A 16,033-nucleotide genomic window follows, 5' to 3' on the forward strand; every position below is an offset into this window, starting at 1 on the left:
GGATGGTGTAATTCTTTTGGGAAACATTTTCAATTTCATTTTAAAAATTAATTATTTTTTGATCAAAAATCACCCATTGATTACAGAAATTACATGTTCATTAGAGAAATTTTGAAAAGCACGAAGAAAAATGTATAAAGAATAAAATGAAAATCACCTCAAATTAAACCAACCAAAGAAATATCATTGTAAATATTTTGGCATATTTCTTTCCATAAATTATTTTTCATGAGTCTTTAATATTTGAGTTATACTGCATACATTCTTTTATGGCCACTCATCATTTGAAGATTTTTCTGCTATTGCTCATGAATTCAAAGAATATGACAATGGCTGCCCAATATTCCGACACATGAAGATTCATGACAATTTATTTACCCATATTCCCCAACTGCTGGACATTTAGGCTGTTTTCCTGGGTTTATTTATTTATTTATTTATTTTTTTTTTTTTTCTGAAGCTGGAAACGGGGAGAGACAGTCAGACAGACTCCCGCATGCGCCCGACCAGAATCCACCCGGCACGCCCACCAGGGGGCGATGCTCTGCTCCTCCGGGGCATCGCTCTGCCGCGACCAGAACCACTCTAGCACCTGGGGCAGAGGCCAAGGAGCCATCCCCAGTGCCGGGGCCATCTTTGCTCCAATGGAACCTTGGCTGCGGGAGGGGAAGAGAGAGACAGAGAGGAAGGAGGGGAGGTGGGGGGTGGAGAAGCAAATGGGCGCTTCTCCTGTGTGCCCTGGCCAGGAATCAAACCTGGGTCCCCTGCACACCAGGCCGACGCTCTACCGTTGAGCCAACCGGCCAGGGCCTTCCTGGTTTTATTTTTATAAATTATGCTTGCTGAAGAGTCCTGTGTCCTATATATGAACCCTTGTCTGTAGATCAGGGGTTGGGAAACTTTTTGGCTGAGAGAGCCATGAATGCCACATATTTTAAAATGTAATTCTGTGAGAACCATACAATGACCTGTGTACATTATGCATTATCCAATAAAAATTTGGTGTTGTCCCGGAGGACAGCTGTGATTGGCTCCAGCCACCCACAACCATGAACATGAGCAGTAGGAAATGAATGGATTGTAATATATGAGAATGTTTTATATTTTTAACATTATTTTTTTTATTAAAGATTTGTCTGCGAGCCAGATGCAGCCATCAAAAGAGCCACATCTGGCTCATGAGCCATAGATTCCCAACCCTTGCTCTAGCCTCACGTTTGCTCACTCCCATGCAGATGAGAAGCAGGGAGTGGTTTCTAAGCAACCCATCAGAGGGCACCATTAACGTGGAGTGGCTTAGTTAACTTTCACAAATCCAATGTTTCTACCAGAGGAAGCTTTCCTGTCCAACATAGCACCTCATTACGCCATCTTGTGGTGCTTTATAACTGTTCTATGCGCACTTAACCTCCACCCAGACCTGGAGCTCTGTGAAGCCGGGGTCGCTGAATAAAGCCAAGCTTCCATCATTTTCATTTTTATTCTTTGTTTTATATAAATACTTATATAAATGTATTCTTTTTATATTAATTACTCTCAATTTTTTAGTAGTTTTTAAATTTCTCTATATTCTATTGCATCTGGCAGTGGGGCTAGTTTAGAAACCTGACCACCGCCTCTGTGGGAGGGGTGACGAAGAGCAATGCCGACAGAGGAAAGCCTGGTGAAAGAGCTGGGACAAAGATACCAGCTCTGAGCACTTCCCTTCCTGGGGCCAGTTCTGCAGCTTCCTCTCTAATGCTCCCAAACCCCAACCTCCCCGCCCCTGCACCCGGGTTTACCCCGGTTTCCTCGCTCTACCAGCCAGTAGTTGATAAAGGAAAATACTCAAGGTAACATTAAGATCCATTGAGATGGGCCCCAAATCACAGCCCTAACCTCCAACTTGCTGCAAGCCTGTGCACTTTAAAATGTGTCACTTTTCAATTCAAATGAATCTGTCATTTGTAACTTTTCTGCTAGTTTATTGGTTGGAGAACATTTTGGGTAACATGAGACAACCAGGGGTGGCTGGAGGCGGGGAGGATCAGATGCTAGAATAGAGGGCAGCCCTTTTTCCTCTTTCTGATCTCTTAAGGTTTCTCCCAGCTGAGGGGCTTATCTCTGTGATGCTCTCAGTAACGTTACCATTCCATAACTGACTACATGTTGGGCACCAAAATAATTGCTTTTTGAGCCTGACCAGTGGTAGTGCAGCAGATAGAGCATCAACCCTAAACATTAAGGTCCCCAGTTTGAAATCCCAAGCTCCCCACTTGAACATGGGGTTGCCAGCTTGAGCGTGGGATCATAGACATTCCTCCATGGTCGCTGGCTTGAGCCCAAAGGTTGCTGGCTTAAAGCCCAAGGTCACTGGCTTGAGCAAGGGGTCACTGACTCAGCAGGCGTCCCCCAGTCAAGGCACATATGAGAAAGCAATCAATGAACAACTAAGGTGCCACAACCATGAATTAATGCTTCTCATCTCTCTCTCTCCTCTCTCGCTCTCTCCCTACCTGTCTCTCTCTCTCTCTCTCTCTCTCTCTCCCCCTAAAAATCAATAATAAAAAAAATAATTACTTTTTGAAAAGTAAGGTCATTCGATGGCATGGCAACCCACTGACGCAATTCTCTCACTGAACTCCCCACAGCTCCTTTCTTGAACCTACTGCTTACTGAGGACTCTCAGGATATACTGTATGTGTCTAGATTCTAGCCGAGCTGAAGTGTGGCCACATTCAACGGCCACCTACTAGAGCGATCCATCTCAATCATAGCTTTCTCGTGGCATTCCCCCATTTGCATGGAACCCTGGCACTGTGTTAGACGGCTCTTCCTCCCCCCACCCTCCTCCGGCCTCCATGAGTACCTGCACCACGCTGTTCCCGGCGGTGATGGTGGCCCGTCTCCACATCCGCCTCCTGGCGGAAACCTCGCTCAGCAGCTGGGCCAGTTTGCGCTCCATCTCGGCCTGGAACACGTCGTTCTGGAGCTGCTTCTCCACGACACCCAGGAGGACTGCAAGGAAACGAAGACACCCACGGGGCCCCCAGACGGGTTCGCCATGGAGGAGAAAAGGGTGCGCGTGGAAGAGAAATTAGCACAGGGTTCCTCTAAACTGCCAGTCCCTAGGGCCGTGACTTTCAACCCTGTCATCTCACGGCACACTTAGACGACTAAAATTCTGCAATATATTCTTTGCCAATCTGACCAAAAAAAGGGTATAATTTTGAGTCATTCACACCAGATAGTTATTGTTGTCATTTTTTTTTTTTCCTTTTCTACTTGACAATCTAAAGGAAAAGAGATCAGGACCCCTGACTATGGAGTCAGGGGCATGTTTTTAAAATTCCTGCAGCACAGGGGTGGAAAATCACTGCCCTAAAGAGACACTAGAGGGGAGAAAGCGAGGGAGGCCCCAGGAAGTGCTGACTGAGTCTGAGAGGCAGGTCCAAGCTCCACATGGTGCAAAGACTGGTGCCCACAAGTCCGAGGAGCACTGCTGTTGCCCTACAGGGGGCTTTGGGGCCTACCCAAGACCCTGCACTTCTTTCAACATTTCTGGAAATGCTTTAAGTTCCTATCTTATCTCGATTCCTCAACTGAGAACCATGTCTTCAGACATCTATCTGCTTGTAAGCAAGATTATCTAAATAGACGATCAGATTTTCTTTGCAGCCAGGACTGACTCAAATCCCTCCTGAGATAGGACAACGGGCAAGTCACTTCACTGCTATGAAAACTACCTGAAAAATGAGCCCCCCCGCTTCCCAGAGGGCCGCTGCAAAGAGGCGGGGCCTTTACGTGGAATGCTATAGTTAAGCAAGGAGGATTTGGAGGTATAGGAACTGTGCCTGGTGACAGTCACCACCCCACATGATTCCTCCCCATGATCAGTTCCTTACTATGCTGCTCACAACACTGGGCACTGGTGAGCATACCCCACCCCCCGACACTTCTGTGCTCCAGGTTAGACAGTCTTACTCCACAAGGCCATAGCCATAAACATCTGACTCGCACCCACAAGACTTTTAAGAGAAGCTTCTCACTTGCTCACCACGTTACCTTATTTGTCCTTATAAAACCAAACAAATCAGACTTTCAGAAAAACATAAGAGATCCTCGCTTCGGAAGGTCATCCTGCTCCAAGTCAGAATGGTGTCAGTTCCTGTCAGACTGCCCGCAACCTGAGGTATGAGTTTTGGAGGAAGCCAACCCTTTCTGTGCCATAGCTCAGCAGGACCCACGCCCACAGCCCAATCTGAATCTTGCTCATTCGTTCTTGGCCAAGAATTTAAGGTACACATTGCCCTGAATTTAGGGCTGAGAGACAGGAAAGGCGGTGTCATGCTTAATAAGCCCACACAGACTTCTTGTTGCTTATGGTTCCCAAACATGACATAAGTTAAACATACCTGTTCTCACCCAAGAGGACTTCAACAGCTGAGAGAGGTTGAGCTGTGGGTACTGGAAGGCTAGAGAAAGAAAAGGGTTAGGGAAGGAGACAAATTTATTTATTTATTTTAAATATGTCTGCAACAAAAAGGACAGGGTTCTAGGAAACACTGGGTAAGTCACAGGACATTGCCTTTCCTATATAATGTAGTACCAAATATGGAAAAAGAAAATGCCAGACTGGTGAGCAGGTGCGGACAGTAAGTGGTACCTGAGCATATTGGTCTCACGGAGAAAGAGGGACAAAAAGAAATAAAGGGCTCTCTCAGGTGAGATCGTGAGACACAGCTTCCCAGGGTCACCCACAGGTTCCCCTTGGAATGACATTGTCCCAGATCAATGACTTTCACGCTGTGTTCCTCAGAGCCTTGGGATTTCCCAGCAGTGACTTGGGGTCAAGCGACCCTTAGTCCTGGCTTGGGTGTGACTGTCCTGGCGTACACAGGTTGTCCAGCATATTATTTTATCCATACCTGTGCATACATAACGGAGAGTTGCTCAAGGTAAATAATTTTTTCCCTGCCTATTGCTGCAGTTGATGAATTATTTTTCTATTTAGCTAACAGTACACTGAATACATTAAGAATCATTAGACCACTTGGCTGTTCGATTCTGGAAAAGACTTTGATTTTTCTTTCTTTTTTTTTTTTTTTTAACTTGACCAACTCTGGAATCTACTGGGGATATTTTGTTTTTGTTGTTTTTGTTTTGAAGTAAATGTGTCTTCCACTCCATTTGTACTGTGACTCTAATTGCCAGGAAGAAAAATTTTGTCTTTATTATTCTTTTCTTAAAATATATACGAAATAGGCCCTGGCCGGTTGGCTCAGTGGCAGAGTGTCAGCCTGGAGTGCAGAGGTCCCGGGTTCGATTCCCAGCCAGGGCACACAGGAGAAGCGCCCATCTGCTTCTCCACCCCTCCCCCTCTCCTTCCTCTCTGTCTCTCTCTTCCCCTCCCGCAGCCGAGGCTCCACTGGAGCAAAGATGGCCCGGGCACTGGGGATGGCTCCTCGGCCTCTGCCCCAGGTGCTAGAGTGGCTCTGGTCGCAACAGAGCAATGCCCCGGAGGGGCAGAGCATTGCCCCCTGGTGGGCAGAGCGTCGCCCCCTGGTGGGCGTGCCGGGTGGATCCCGGTCGGGCACATGCGGGAGTCTGTCTGACTGTCTCTCCCCATTTCCGGCTTCAGAAAAATACAGAAAAAAAAAATGTATACGAAATAAAATTCCCTCTTTTTGGTGCCCAGTTTTTTAGGTTTTGACAAATGCATAGTCATGTAACCATCACCACAATAAAGATATAGGACAAGACCAATGTCCCCCAAACTTGCCTTCTGCTACCCTTTTGTGGTCTAGCTTTTCTCACACCCTTCACCCCTGGCAACCACCGCTGGATCTGTTCTCCGCCGCTCAGGTACTCACGTTCGGCAATCTGCAGCACCGGGTACCCCAGGTAGAAGCTGAACTCCACCACACTCAAGTTCCTGAGCAGCTCGCTCACGTGGGTCCCATTACAAAACCCCTCCGTGCCTTTCACAGCGAAGACGATATTCACCGGGCCCCGGCGAGGACCCACCCGTGAAGAGCCCATCGTGATATTCAAGATCTAAAAGAAGAAAGTCAGACTCAGCTTCTAAAATAAATGAAAAAGGTCCAATAAAAGCTTGACGATTTCTCTCTCTCTCTCTCTTTTTCTTTTCTTTTTTTTCAAAAAGGGGGAATGTTTCTAAAGGAATGGCAACAAGCGTCAATGACCTGGTTCCTTTTCACAATTCATCAAATCCTCAGGTTACTGAAAATGTTTTTTTAAACTAATTATTTTTTTTATTTATTTATTCATTTTAGAAAGGGGGGGGAGAAAGACAGAGAGAGAAGGGGGAAGGAGCAGGAAGCATCAACTCCCATATGTGCCTTGACCAGGCAAGCCCAGGGTTTCGAACCGGCGACCTCAGCATTCCAGGTCGACGCTTTATCCACTGCGCCAACACAGGTCAGGCCTGAAAATGTTTTTTACATTAAGTGATGAACTGAGCACCCCCTTCCATCCCAAATCCCACGGAAATAAAAATGAAGAGGAACGGAAAAGAAGAAGTCCACAACAGCAGTGAGGATAGAAGAAAACCTGAGATTCTGTCAAATTTCTGGAAAATGGAGAGAGCACAGAATCATGTTGATGTAAACCAGAACGGAGGGACCAAGACCCAAAGCACACACAGGCACTGACCACAGTGGGGCTGAGAGCCGTTCACTCCCGAGGGGCCCAGGGCGGGCTCCACCTTCTGGATCCACAGGAAGAGAGCCAGCCGCCATAATTAATTAAAGGTTCTGTGCCAAGGAGCCAGTCAATTTCCTCCCTCTTCCTTCCTCTCTAACCGCCACACCCAGGCCTACACAGAGGTGCTAACAGCAGCCACAACTCCACCCATAAGAGCCCCAAGCACTGCTCCCTAAAGACAATGAGCACCCTGTCTCAGAAGACCAAGAGATTTACTGCAGGTTTGGTCCTTGAGCAAGGAGATGGGTTGACACTGCTCACAAGATACAAAGAAGGAGAGAAAATGAAAGAAAAAGCAGCTTTGCATGAAAAAAAATACACTAACGTGCATCACTTCAGGGTACAACATCCTTATGCACTGGGTCCGGGGTCCTGGTCTGCCTGCCTTTGACCACTCACAGCCCCAGAGAGAAGCCCACGGTGGATACAGATACACTCTGCCCCGTGCCCAGCGCTCCACTGAACCTCCCATCAGGACACAGGGCTGACATGAAAACAGACTCAGAAGCAGAAGTGGAAAGCCAAATAAGCCGCCAAAATTAACCACCTGCTCCTTCATTCCTAACAACCAGCCAATCAATGACCTCCAGATGTTTGCAGAAAACTAATGGCACGAAAGCAAAAGACGGAGATCCACACAGTACAATGGCTGCAGAGAAAATAGAGATAACTTAGGAAACAGAAGACAACTTTCAAAAACCTCTAATGTCCCCAGAGACTTTCAAGGTGATATGACGTCCTCATGCAAGGCAGTCCTGCACCATCGCAGGAAAGGCTGAAATAGAGAAGGAGCAGAAAACAATGGGAAAAAATGATGGCCTGACCTGTGGTGGCGCAGTGGATAAAACGTCGACCTGGAATGCTGAGGTCGCTGGTTCAAAACCCTGGGCTTGCCTGGTCAAGGCACATATGGGAGTTGATGCTTCCTGCTCCTCCCCCTGTTCTCTATCTATTTTTCCCTCTCTCCCCTCTCTCTCTAATAAAAATGAATAAATAAAATCTAAAAAAAAAAAAAGGTATTTACATACCTTTAAAAAAAATGATGGCTAGAAGAAACTTCAATAAAGGGACTGAGTAACATAGTAAACAGAGTTGAAGAGTAAATCAGAGACTTGGAGGACAAAGCTTAGAAAATCTATATAAATGAGGAACTATAAAAGAGATTAAAAACATAAGAAAAATTATAAGAAAAATAAGAAATATGACGAGTGAATCCAGGAGCACCTAAATCTTTTTTCTATGAACTTTGGGAAGAGAAAACAAAGACGATGGAGGAAAAAAGATCAAAGAAATATAAAAACACTGGCAGTTTTCATACAATGCATACAAAGCCTGTTGTTCTTTGATTAGTAGCTCTAGTCCCTGTTTTTTAGAGTGAAGTGTTTGCCTTTCATTGTATTCCATATGAAACATTAGTGTATGTGGGCATTCTCCCATTGGATCTACTGTAAGTTGATATGGTTTCTTTCTAGAACATTCTTGAACTTCCAGCATATGTTCTTCTCTCCTTAGCTCCACTATATCTGAGATCCCTGATCACCTGTTCTGCTACCATGGGGAGAGCTCAGCCCGATCCATGTGAACAGATCCTCCTCCATTTGAGGAAATTAGCAGGAGTGAGGCGTATCTTTATTTTTTATTTTTTTATTTTTTTTTACAGGGACAGAGAGAGGGATAGATAGGGACAGACAGACAGGAACGGAAAGAGATGAGAAGCATCAATCATCAGTTTTTCATTGCAACACCTTAGTTGTTCATTGATTGCTTTCTCATATGTGCTTGACCGTGGGCCTTCAGCAGACCGAGTAACCCCTTGCTCAAGCCAGTGACCTTGGGTCCAAGCTGGTGAGCTTTTTGCTCAAGCCAGATGAGCCTGCACTCAAGCTGGCAACCTCAGGGTCTCGAACCTGGGTCCTCTGCATCCCAGTCCAATGCTCTATACACTGCGCCACCACCTGGTCAGGCATGAGGCGTATCTTTAATGAAATGTTATGAACCTAGTGTGTTTTGAAAGGCTAACACGTTTTGTTCCACCCCCACACCATGCTCACCTGTACCGTGAGGTTGTACATGCCCGGGTGGTGCTTCCTCACTTCAGAGAGAGCAATCATCAGGCCTTTCTCAATGCGCTGGGTGAAGTTGCAGAAGCCGGTATCCACAGTGGGAGGCACGAACTGGAGGACTGAAAGACAGACAACAACCACAGGCCCATGAATGAGGAGCACCTTCAGCCTCAGGGAATAAAAAGAGGGAGGAAGAGGATCGAAATCAACCAACTCATCCATAAAGAGGATTGACTTCTAGGAGGTATTCTTTTTAATGCCTGTATCATGGAAATGTAGAAAGCCATCTCCACACGAATGAAACTATGCAATGTGAAGGTGATGTATATATGTGTTATAATCCTTATCTTTTAGAGACATAGTGTTGGTAAAATAAGTTTATAATATGATATATATGTTTGCTCACTAATAGTTTGCATTGGGTGTGGGGGACAGGCTGAAAGCAGGCAGGATTCTTATAGCCTAAGGCAGGGCTCCCCAAACTTTTTACACAGGGGGCCAGTTCACTGTTCCTCAGACCATTGGAGGGACAGACTATAAAAAAAACTATGAACAAATCCCTATGCACACTGCACATATCTTATTTTAAAGTAAAAAAAAAAAAAAAACGGGAACAAATACAATATTTAAAATAAAGAACAAGTAAATTTAAATCAACAAACTGACCAGTATTTCAATGGGAACTATGCTCCTCTCACTGACCATCAATGAAAGAGGTGCCCCTTCCAGAAGTGCGGCAGGGGCCGGATAAATGGCCTCAGGGGGCCGCATGTGGCCCGCGGGCTGTAGTTTGGGTACCCCTGGCCTAAGGCTTAGTTTTAAGACTAAGCTTTTCCCCACACTCTTGACGTTGCATGATAGGGGTGGTGCACTCTTATGAGAAATCCCATTTATGCCTCAGATAAGTGACTTTGTATCAGAGACTTCCTTGTTTGTATATTGGATTAAAGGTTTGGATTTCTATTCTATAAAATGGGGCAGAGGAGCCCATGCTGTAGGAGAGCAGAGAAAGGACATGTGGAGGAGAGGAGAGGTAGCCAAGATGGTGGAGTGCTGAAGAAGAAGCCAGTTTGTGCAGAGTTTGTGCAGAGAGGAGGAGATGGGGAACAGAGGTGAATAAGGCTGGTGAGGTAGAACCTTTGATTCTAGGAATCTTGGATAAGTCAGTGGCTTTGGGAGCCCTGAATGGAAAGGGAAGTGTTTTCCCACTGTGTGTATTTCTTGCCCGCCGGGTGCAAGCTAGGTTTAAAGCTAATGGCCCACCAGTTCTTGGCTCCATTGTTTCATTACCGTCTGTCCAAATCAAATGCGAACCTGCATGGGCCAGGCAGCTGTGATGGTGGCCGTGGCTACTGGCTTTACACATAGGCTGAAATATTTATAAATGAGATGATAGGGTGTCTTATCAGAATAACGTGAGATATTCTCAAGATCCACCCATGCTGTTGCATGGATGTGACAGGAGTTCAGAAAAGTCAGACAGAAAAAGCAACAAACCTTGTGATTTCACTCATATGGATACAAAACTGAAAGCAATAAATGGACAAATAAGAACAAACAAACAAAAACTCAAAGACACAGACACAGTGCAATATACAGACGATGTATCATAGAGATGTACACCTGAAATCTATATCGTTTTTATTAACCAATGTCACCCCCAATACATTTAATGAGCAAAACAAAAACAAAATGTGGCAGCAGGGAATGCGGCTGGGGGTGTGAATGTAACAAAGAGGTAAAAATTGTTAAAACCGTAGATAGGTACGGGGGGGGGGGGCTATTACATTATTCTATGTACTTTTGAACATACTGGAAATTTTTCCATAAAGTTTCTGAAAATTTATAATAATTTTTTTTAAATCCTCCCCAAATTTTTAAAAAACATTTTTTAAAAAGTGAAATTCTATTTATAAATCCAAACCACTGTGGTTAGTGTTCTCACCTGTCTGCACTTGGAACCTGGAGTCCGGCACCAGGAAGGAAGGTTTCACAGCCAGGATTAAAGGAGTCTGGTCACGTACAAGTTTACTATTTATAAGCACATTTATGACTGATATTGCCGTGTAGACGAAAGGTCCAGATGTTACCAGAAAAGTAAAGTCAGCGAATAGTTCATAAACCTATGAAAATTAAGGAAATAAAAGATAATAATTATCAAAGTATCAAATCAAAGTACCATTGACCAAATGTACAGGAAGTTGTATTGAGCAGAAAAATAACAAAGTAAAAGAATAAACAGCTAGTTTTGTTTTTTTCTTTAATTCTTTTTTTTTTTTTTTTTTTTCATTTTTCCGAAGCTGGAAATGGGGAGGCAGTCAGACAAACTCCCGCATGCGCCCAACCCGGATCCACCCAGCATGCCCACCAGGGGGCAATGTTCTGCCCATTTTGGGGCATCGCTCTGTTGCATCCAGAGCCATTCTAGCGCCTGAGGCAGAGGCCACAGAGCCATCCCCAGCACCCGGGCCATCTTTGGAGCCTTGGCTGCAGGACGGGAAGAGAGAGACAGAGAGGAAGGAGAGGGGGAGAGGTGGAGAAGCAGATGGGCGCTTCTCCTGTGTGCCCTGGCCGGGAATCGAACCCGGGACTCCTGCACACCAGGCCGATGCTCTGCTGCTGAGCCAACCGGCCAGGGCCTAGTTTTGTTTTTTTATTGTTTTAAAGAATTCTTATGAGTTTACTGGAGCCAAACTGACAACAACTGCCAGGAAGCAAAATCTCAACAGATTGAGAAAATGCTCCAGAAAATGACAGGTTTACCGTTTATTTTATCTTATTTTATTTTTTTTTTTTATTTTTTTTTTTTGTATTTTTCTGAAGCCGGAAACGGGGAGAGAGAGTCAGACTCCCGCATGCACCCGACCGGGATCCACTCGGCACGCCCACCAGGGGGCGATGCTCTGCCCCTCCGGCGCTTCGCTCTGCCGCGACCAGAGCCACTCTAGTGCCTGGGGCAGAGGCCAAGGAGCCATCCCCAGTGCCCGGGCCATCTTTGCTCCAATGGAATCTTGGCTGCGGGAGGGGAAGAGAGACAGAGAGTAAGGAGGGGGGGGTGGAGAAGCAAATGGGTGCTTCTCCTATGTGCCCTGGCCAGGAATCGAACCCGGGTCCCCCGCACGCCAGGCTGACGCTCTACCGCTGAGCCAACCGGCCAGGGTTACCGTTTATTTTATACATCAGAATCCAAGGGGCCTGACCAGGCAGTGGCACAGTGGATAGAGCATGGGACTGGGATGCGGGGAACCCAGGTTCGAGACCCCGAGGTCTCCAGCTTGAGTGCGGGTTTATCTGGTTTGAGCAAAGCTCACCAGCTTGGACTCAAGGTCGCTGGCTCAGGCAAGGGGTTATTTGGTCTGCTGTAGCCCCAAGGTCAAGGCACATATGAGAAAGCAATCAATGAACAACTAAGGTGTCGCAAGAAAAAACTAATGATTGATGCTTCTCATCTCTCTGTTTCTGTCTGTCCCTATCTATCCCTCTCTCTGACTGTCTCTGTAAAAAAAAAAAAAAAAAAAAAAAAAAAAGAATCCAAGGGGCCTGACCAGGTGGTGGCACAGTGGATAGAGTGTCGGGTCGGACTGGGATGCAGAAGACCCAGGTTCGAGACCCCGAGGTCGCCAGCTTGAGTGCGAGCTCATCTGGTTTGAGCAAAAGCCCACCAGCTTGAACCAAAGGTCGCTGGCTCCAGCAAGGGGTTACCTGGTCTGCTGAAAGCCCACCATCAAGGCACATATGAGAAAGCAATCAATGAACAACTAAGGTGTTGCAACGCGCAATGAAAAACTAATGATTGATGCTTCTCATCTCGCTCCATTCCTGTCTGTCCCTGTCTATCCCTCTCTCTGACTCACTCTCTGTCTCTGTAAAAAATAAATAAATAAATAAATTTTTAAATCATGATCATCTCATTCTGTTAAAAAAAAAAAAAGAATCCAAGGGGAATACAGAAGGGGCCACATGGGATTCACTGGTGATGGATCAGGAAGGCAGGAGAAAGCAAAGTAGAGAAATCTGTGGAACAGGATAAAAAGTAAAAGAAACAGACACACCCTTCTTTCACATAGGTGGGTAGAGAAGAGTAAACAGTTAACAATTAACATGGTAATAATAACAATGAGAGGATCTGTGTTCTGTGCTCTGTTATCAGCTATGTTATCTTACTTGCAAATAAGACAACAGACCAGTTCAGTTAAGATGAAGACTGACCTTTGTTAGGGAAAAATATCACCCCAGGACATAATTACCCACCATGAACTGCTTTCCCTTAAACAGTTTTAATTTCAGACTATAAGATGTGGTTACTTTAGGTCTGAGTTTGTTAAATCCAAGAGCTAGTTTTAAATGAAGGGCCAGTGTGCTTCACAGTCAAAATTTTATTTTAGTAATTACCTTTACACATCTGCTAACCTTCTCAAAAACAGCACAAAATTGCAAGAGCAAGGACAGCCAGATAAAATAGCCAGCAATATGAGCTGAATAAGGAGTTCTAGAGAATTCAAGGTGTTTGCTGAATTTAACTCACATATAAAGAAATGGTTATTCTATTGAACAGGGCTGTCCAAGGGAAATATGTGAGTCATGCATGCAATTATAACATTCTAGCAGCCACATTAAAAAAAATTTTTTAAGTGTAATTAATCTTAGAGACATGTTACTTAACCCAATATATCTGACATATTTCAATGTACCTTATTAGTGAGATATTTTACATTCCTTTTTTTCCACTGTCTTTAAAATCCAGTGTGTATTTGGCACTGATAGCCCCCTGCAACTCAGACGAGCCCTATTTCACATACTCAGTGGCCACTTGTGGCTTATGTGTCATGCTGGGAAGGTACAGGGTCTACAGTGTGGCTTCCGGGTTCATCAGGGGAGAGGAGGCATTAACACTGTGTCCCCCATAAAATATCTGGAAATTTCTCTCTCTCTCACTGAAAGTACAGGATCATGCATATGCATGCTCTCTAAAAACTAATTTAAACTCAGTTTTTGGCTCCATTGTTTCTTTACCGACTGTCCGAATCCAATGAGAACCTGCATGGGCCAGGCGGCCGTGATAGTGGCCCTGGCTACTGGCTTGACACCTGACAAGATGACTGTTGGTCAAATAAATTTGTAAATATGATGCATATGTTTGCTCGCTTATAGTTTGCATTGGGTGTGGGGGACAGGATGTAAGCAGGCCGGGTCCTTATAGCCGAAGGCTTAGTTTTAAGACTAAGCTTTTCCCCACACCCTTGACTACTGCATGATGTGTGTGGTGCACTCTCTGAGGAATCCCATTATGCCACAGATAAGTGACTTTGTATCAGAGACTTCCTTGTTTGTATATTGGATTAAAGGTTTGGATTTCTACACTATAAAATGGGGTAGACTGAGAGCTTGCTCTCTCTTGGTTCCTGAGAGTAGCATTAGAGGAGAGAGCAGAGAAAAGAGAGCAGAGAAGGGCCACATGGAAGAGAGGAGAAGCAGCCACGATGGCGGAGTGCTGAAGGAGAAGACAGTTTGTGCAGAGAGAAGGAGATGGGGAACAGAGGTGAATAAGGCTAGTGAGGTAGAAACCTTTGATTCTAGGAAACTCAGATAAGTCAGTAGCTTTGTGAGCACTGAATGAGTGGGTTTTGGAGCCCAGTGTGTGTTTTTACTTGCCCGCTGGGTACAAGCTAGGATTAAAGCTAATGGCCCACCAGTTCGTGGCTCTGTTGTTTCATTACCGTCGAATCCAATGCAAACCTGCACTGGCCAGGTGGCTGTGATGGTGGCCGCAGCTACTGGCTCTACAGTGACATTTGAGAGGAGATCCAAAGGACGAGCAGGTGCTCACCAGGGGAAGAGAAGGGGAAAAGGAAAGAGAATGGTCCACAACCACTGTCACGGGCCTCCACCTGGGCTCTGCACCGGACTCTCCACCGCAGGGACCCACCTTGAGCTCCACAGCACGGTTGAAGTGGATCCTCAGCACCTCCTTGATGGACGTAATGATGTACTCCTGCACGGCTCTCCTAGCCAGCACTGCCAACCAAAGCAGGTTAGTGTCGTCATGAATAACACAGGTGTCACACTACTAGACCCCAGGGTAGAACCTGTATTGTGCCAAAGTGTGGTAGCGGCTCCAAAATTTAGTAAAATGAAGCCCCAATGAGGAGCGAACACAGTCGATCTGGAAGGCATCAGGTCAACCAGGCACAGCATCAGTTCAACATGCTAAGAAACACTCAACTCTGCCCCAGCGGGTGAAACCACAAATCAGACTCTGTGGCCCAGCCAGGGGACAGAGCATGGACTTCTCGTTTTCAACCAGTGTCAGGTTCCTTCAGCACCTCATAAACGTCATAATGAAACGATGTTACTCAAGGACCTGCTGAATTAATCTAAAAGTCCCCACAACCTACCACCGTAACCCCCACCTTCCTGAATTAATCGGAGTAAGATCTAAAACTGCAACATTGGGCAATGAGCCCAAGAATCTTTGGGAAGAAAGAATCATCAACAAACAAATAGCTTATGATTTCTCCAAATATATACAGTTTCCCCAGAGCCAAGAGAGATGAGAAAGAGCTCCCAAGGAGGCCTAGGGTCAGGCTGGCCCTGGATGGGAAGGGCAGCCCCACCCCACCCTGGTTTCGTGTGGTCAGTGCCTTCCTAAGAGTCCGTCACAGATTAATGGAGAGTGCTCTTACTTTTATTACAGAGCTCCCTAAAAAGCACCCTTTCAGAGGACAAAAAATTACCCAACCCGCTCTTTCTTTCTCTACTATATAATTTAAAAAGAAAAGAAACCCCAAGGTCAACATCTAAATGAAGATTCTAAATGAGGTGATACTTCCTGTGGGTCAAAATTATCACTGAGAGCGAAAGAGGGCCCTCATCTCTGCTTTAAAATACCACGTAACAGTATAGATATTATACTTTTGCACAACTCGGCACATTTACTAAAACTGTTGAAGTATGCGTTTACAAGTGGGTGAATTTGACCCCAAAACGTTTTTTAAAATGCATGGGTCCCTAACAAAGGGCATCAAACTCATTAAATGTATGTCCTATATGAAAGTTAATTCATGCTACGTAGACCTGATGTTCTTAGAAATATTCTCAAAGGGTTTCTATTTCTTTGTAGAATAAATTCTAAAAGATACATTGTAAGTATCATACATGTGAAAGACTCCCAGCCATAAAGAGATAAAGAAGCCTTCCATAGTTCTTTTAATAAGCTTCATGTAACTAATCACTCTATAGCTACTATGTAACAATTCTGTAGGAAG

At 45.2% G+C, this 16,033-nt stretch overlaps 1 protein-coding gene across 4 annotated transcripts in view; it reads right to left on the reverse strand.

The window, feature by feature from the left end:
- KIAA1549 (KIAA1549 ortholog) overlaps positions 1-16,033 on the reverse strand; it is a 134,883-nt gene that overhangs the window by 61,677 nt on the left and 57,173 nt on the right. For all 4 annotated transcript variants that reach the window (XR_010748833.1, XM_066362826.1, XM_066362825.1 and 1 more), the window contains exons 3-8: positions 14,695-14,783; positions 10,714-10,891; positions 8,757-8,887; positions 5,853-6,036; positions 4,395-4,454; positions 2,849-2,997 (exon numbers count right to left, since the gene is read on the reverse strand). Coding sequence is in view for 3 of the 4 variants with exons in the window: in XM_066362826.1 (XP_066218923.1) it covers positions 2,849-2,997; positions 4,395-4,454; positions 5,853-6,036; positions 8,757-8,887; positions 10,714-10,891; positions 14,695-14,783 (791 nt within the window). In the remaining variant the exon portion in view is untranslated. The remainder of the gene's footprint in view (positions 1-2,848; positions 2,998-4,394; positions 4,455-5,852; positions 6,037-8,756; positions 8,888-10,713; positions 10,892-14,694; positions 14,784-16,033) is intronic.

This window comes from Saccopteryx leptura, chromosome 2, assembly GCF_036850995.1.
Source record: "Saccopteryx leptura isolate mSacLep1 chromosome 2, mSacLep1_pri_phased_curated, whole genome shotgun sequence".
NCBI lineage: Eukaryota > Metazoa > Chordata > Mammalia > Chiroptera > Emballonuridae > Saccopteryx > Saccopteryx leptura.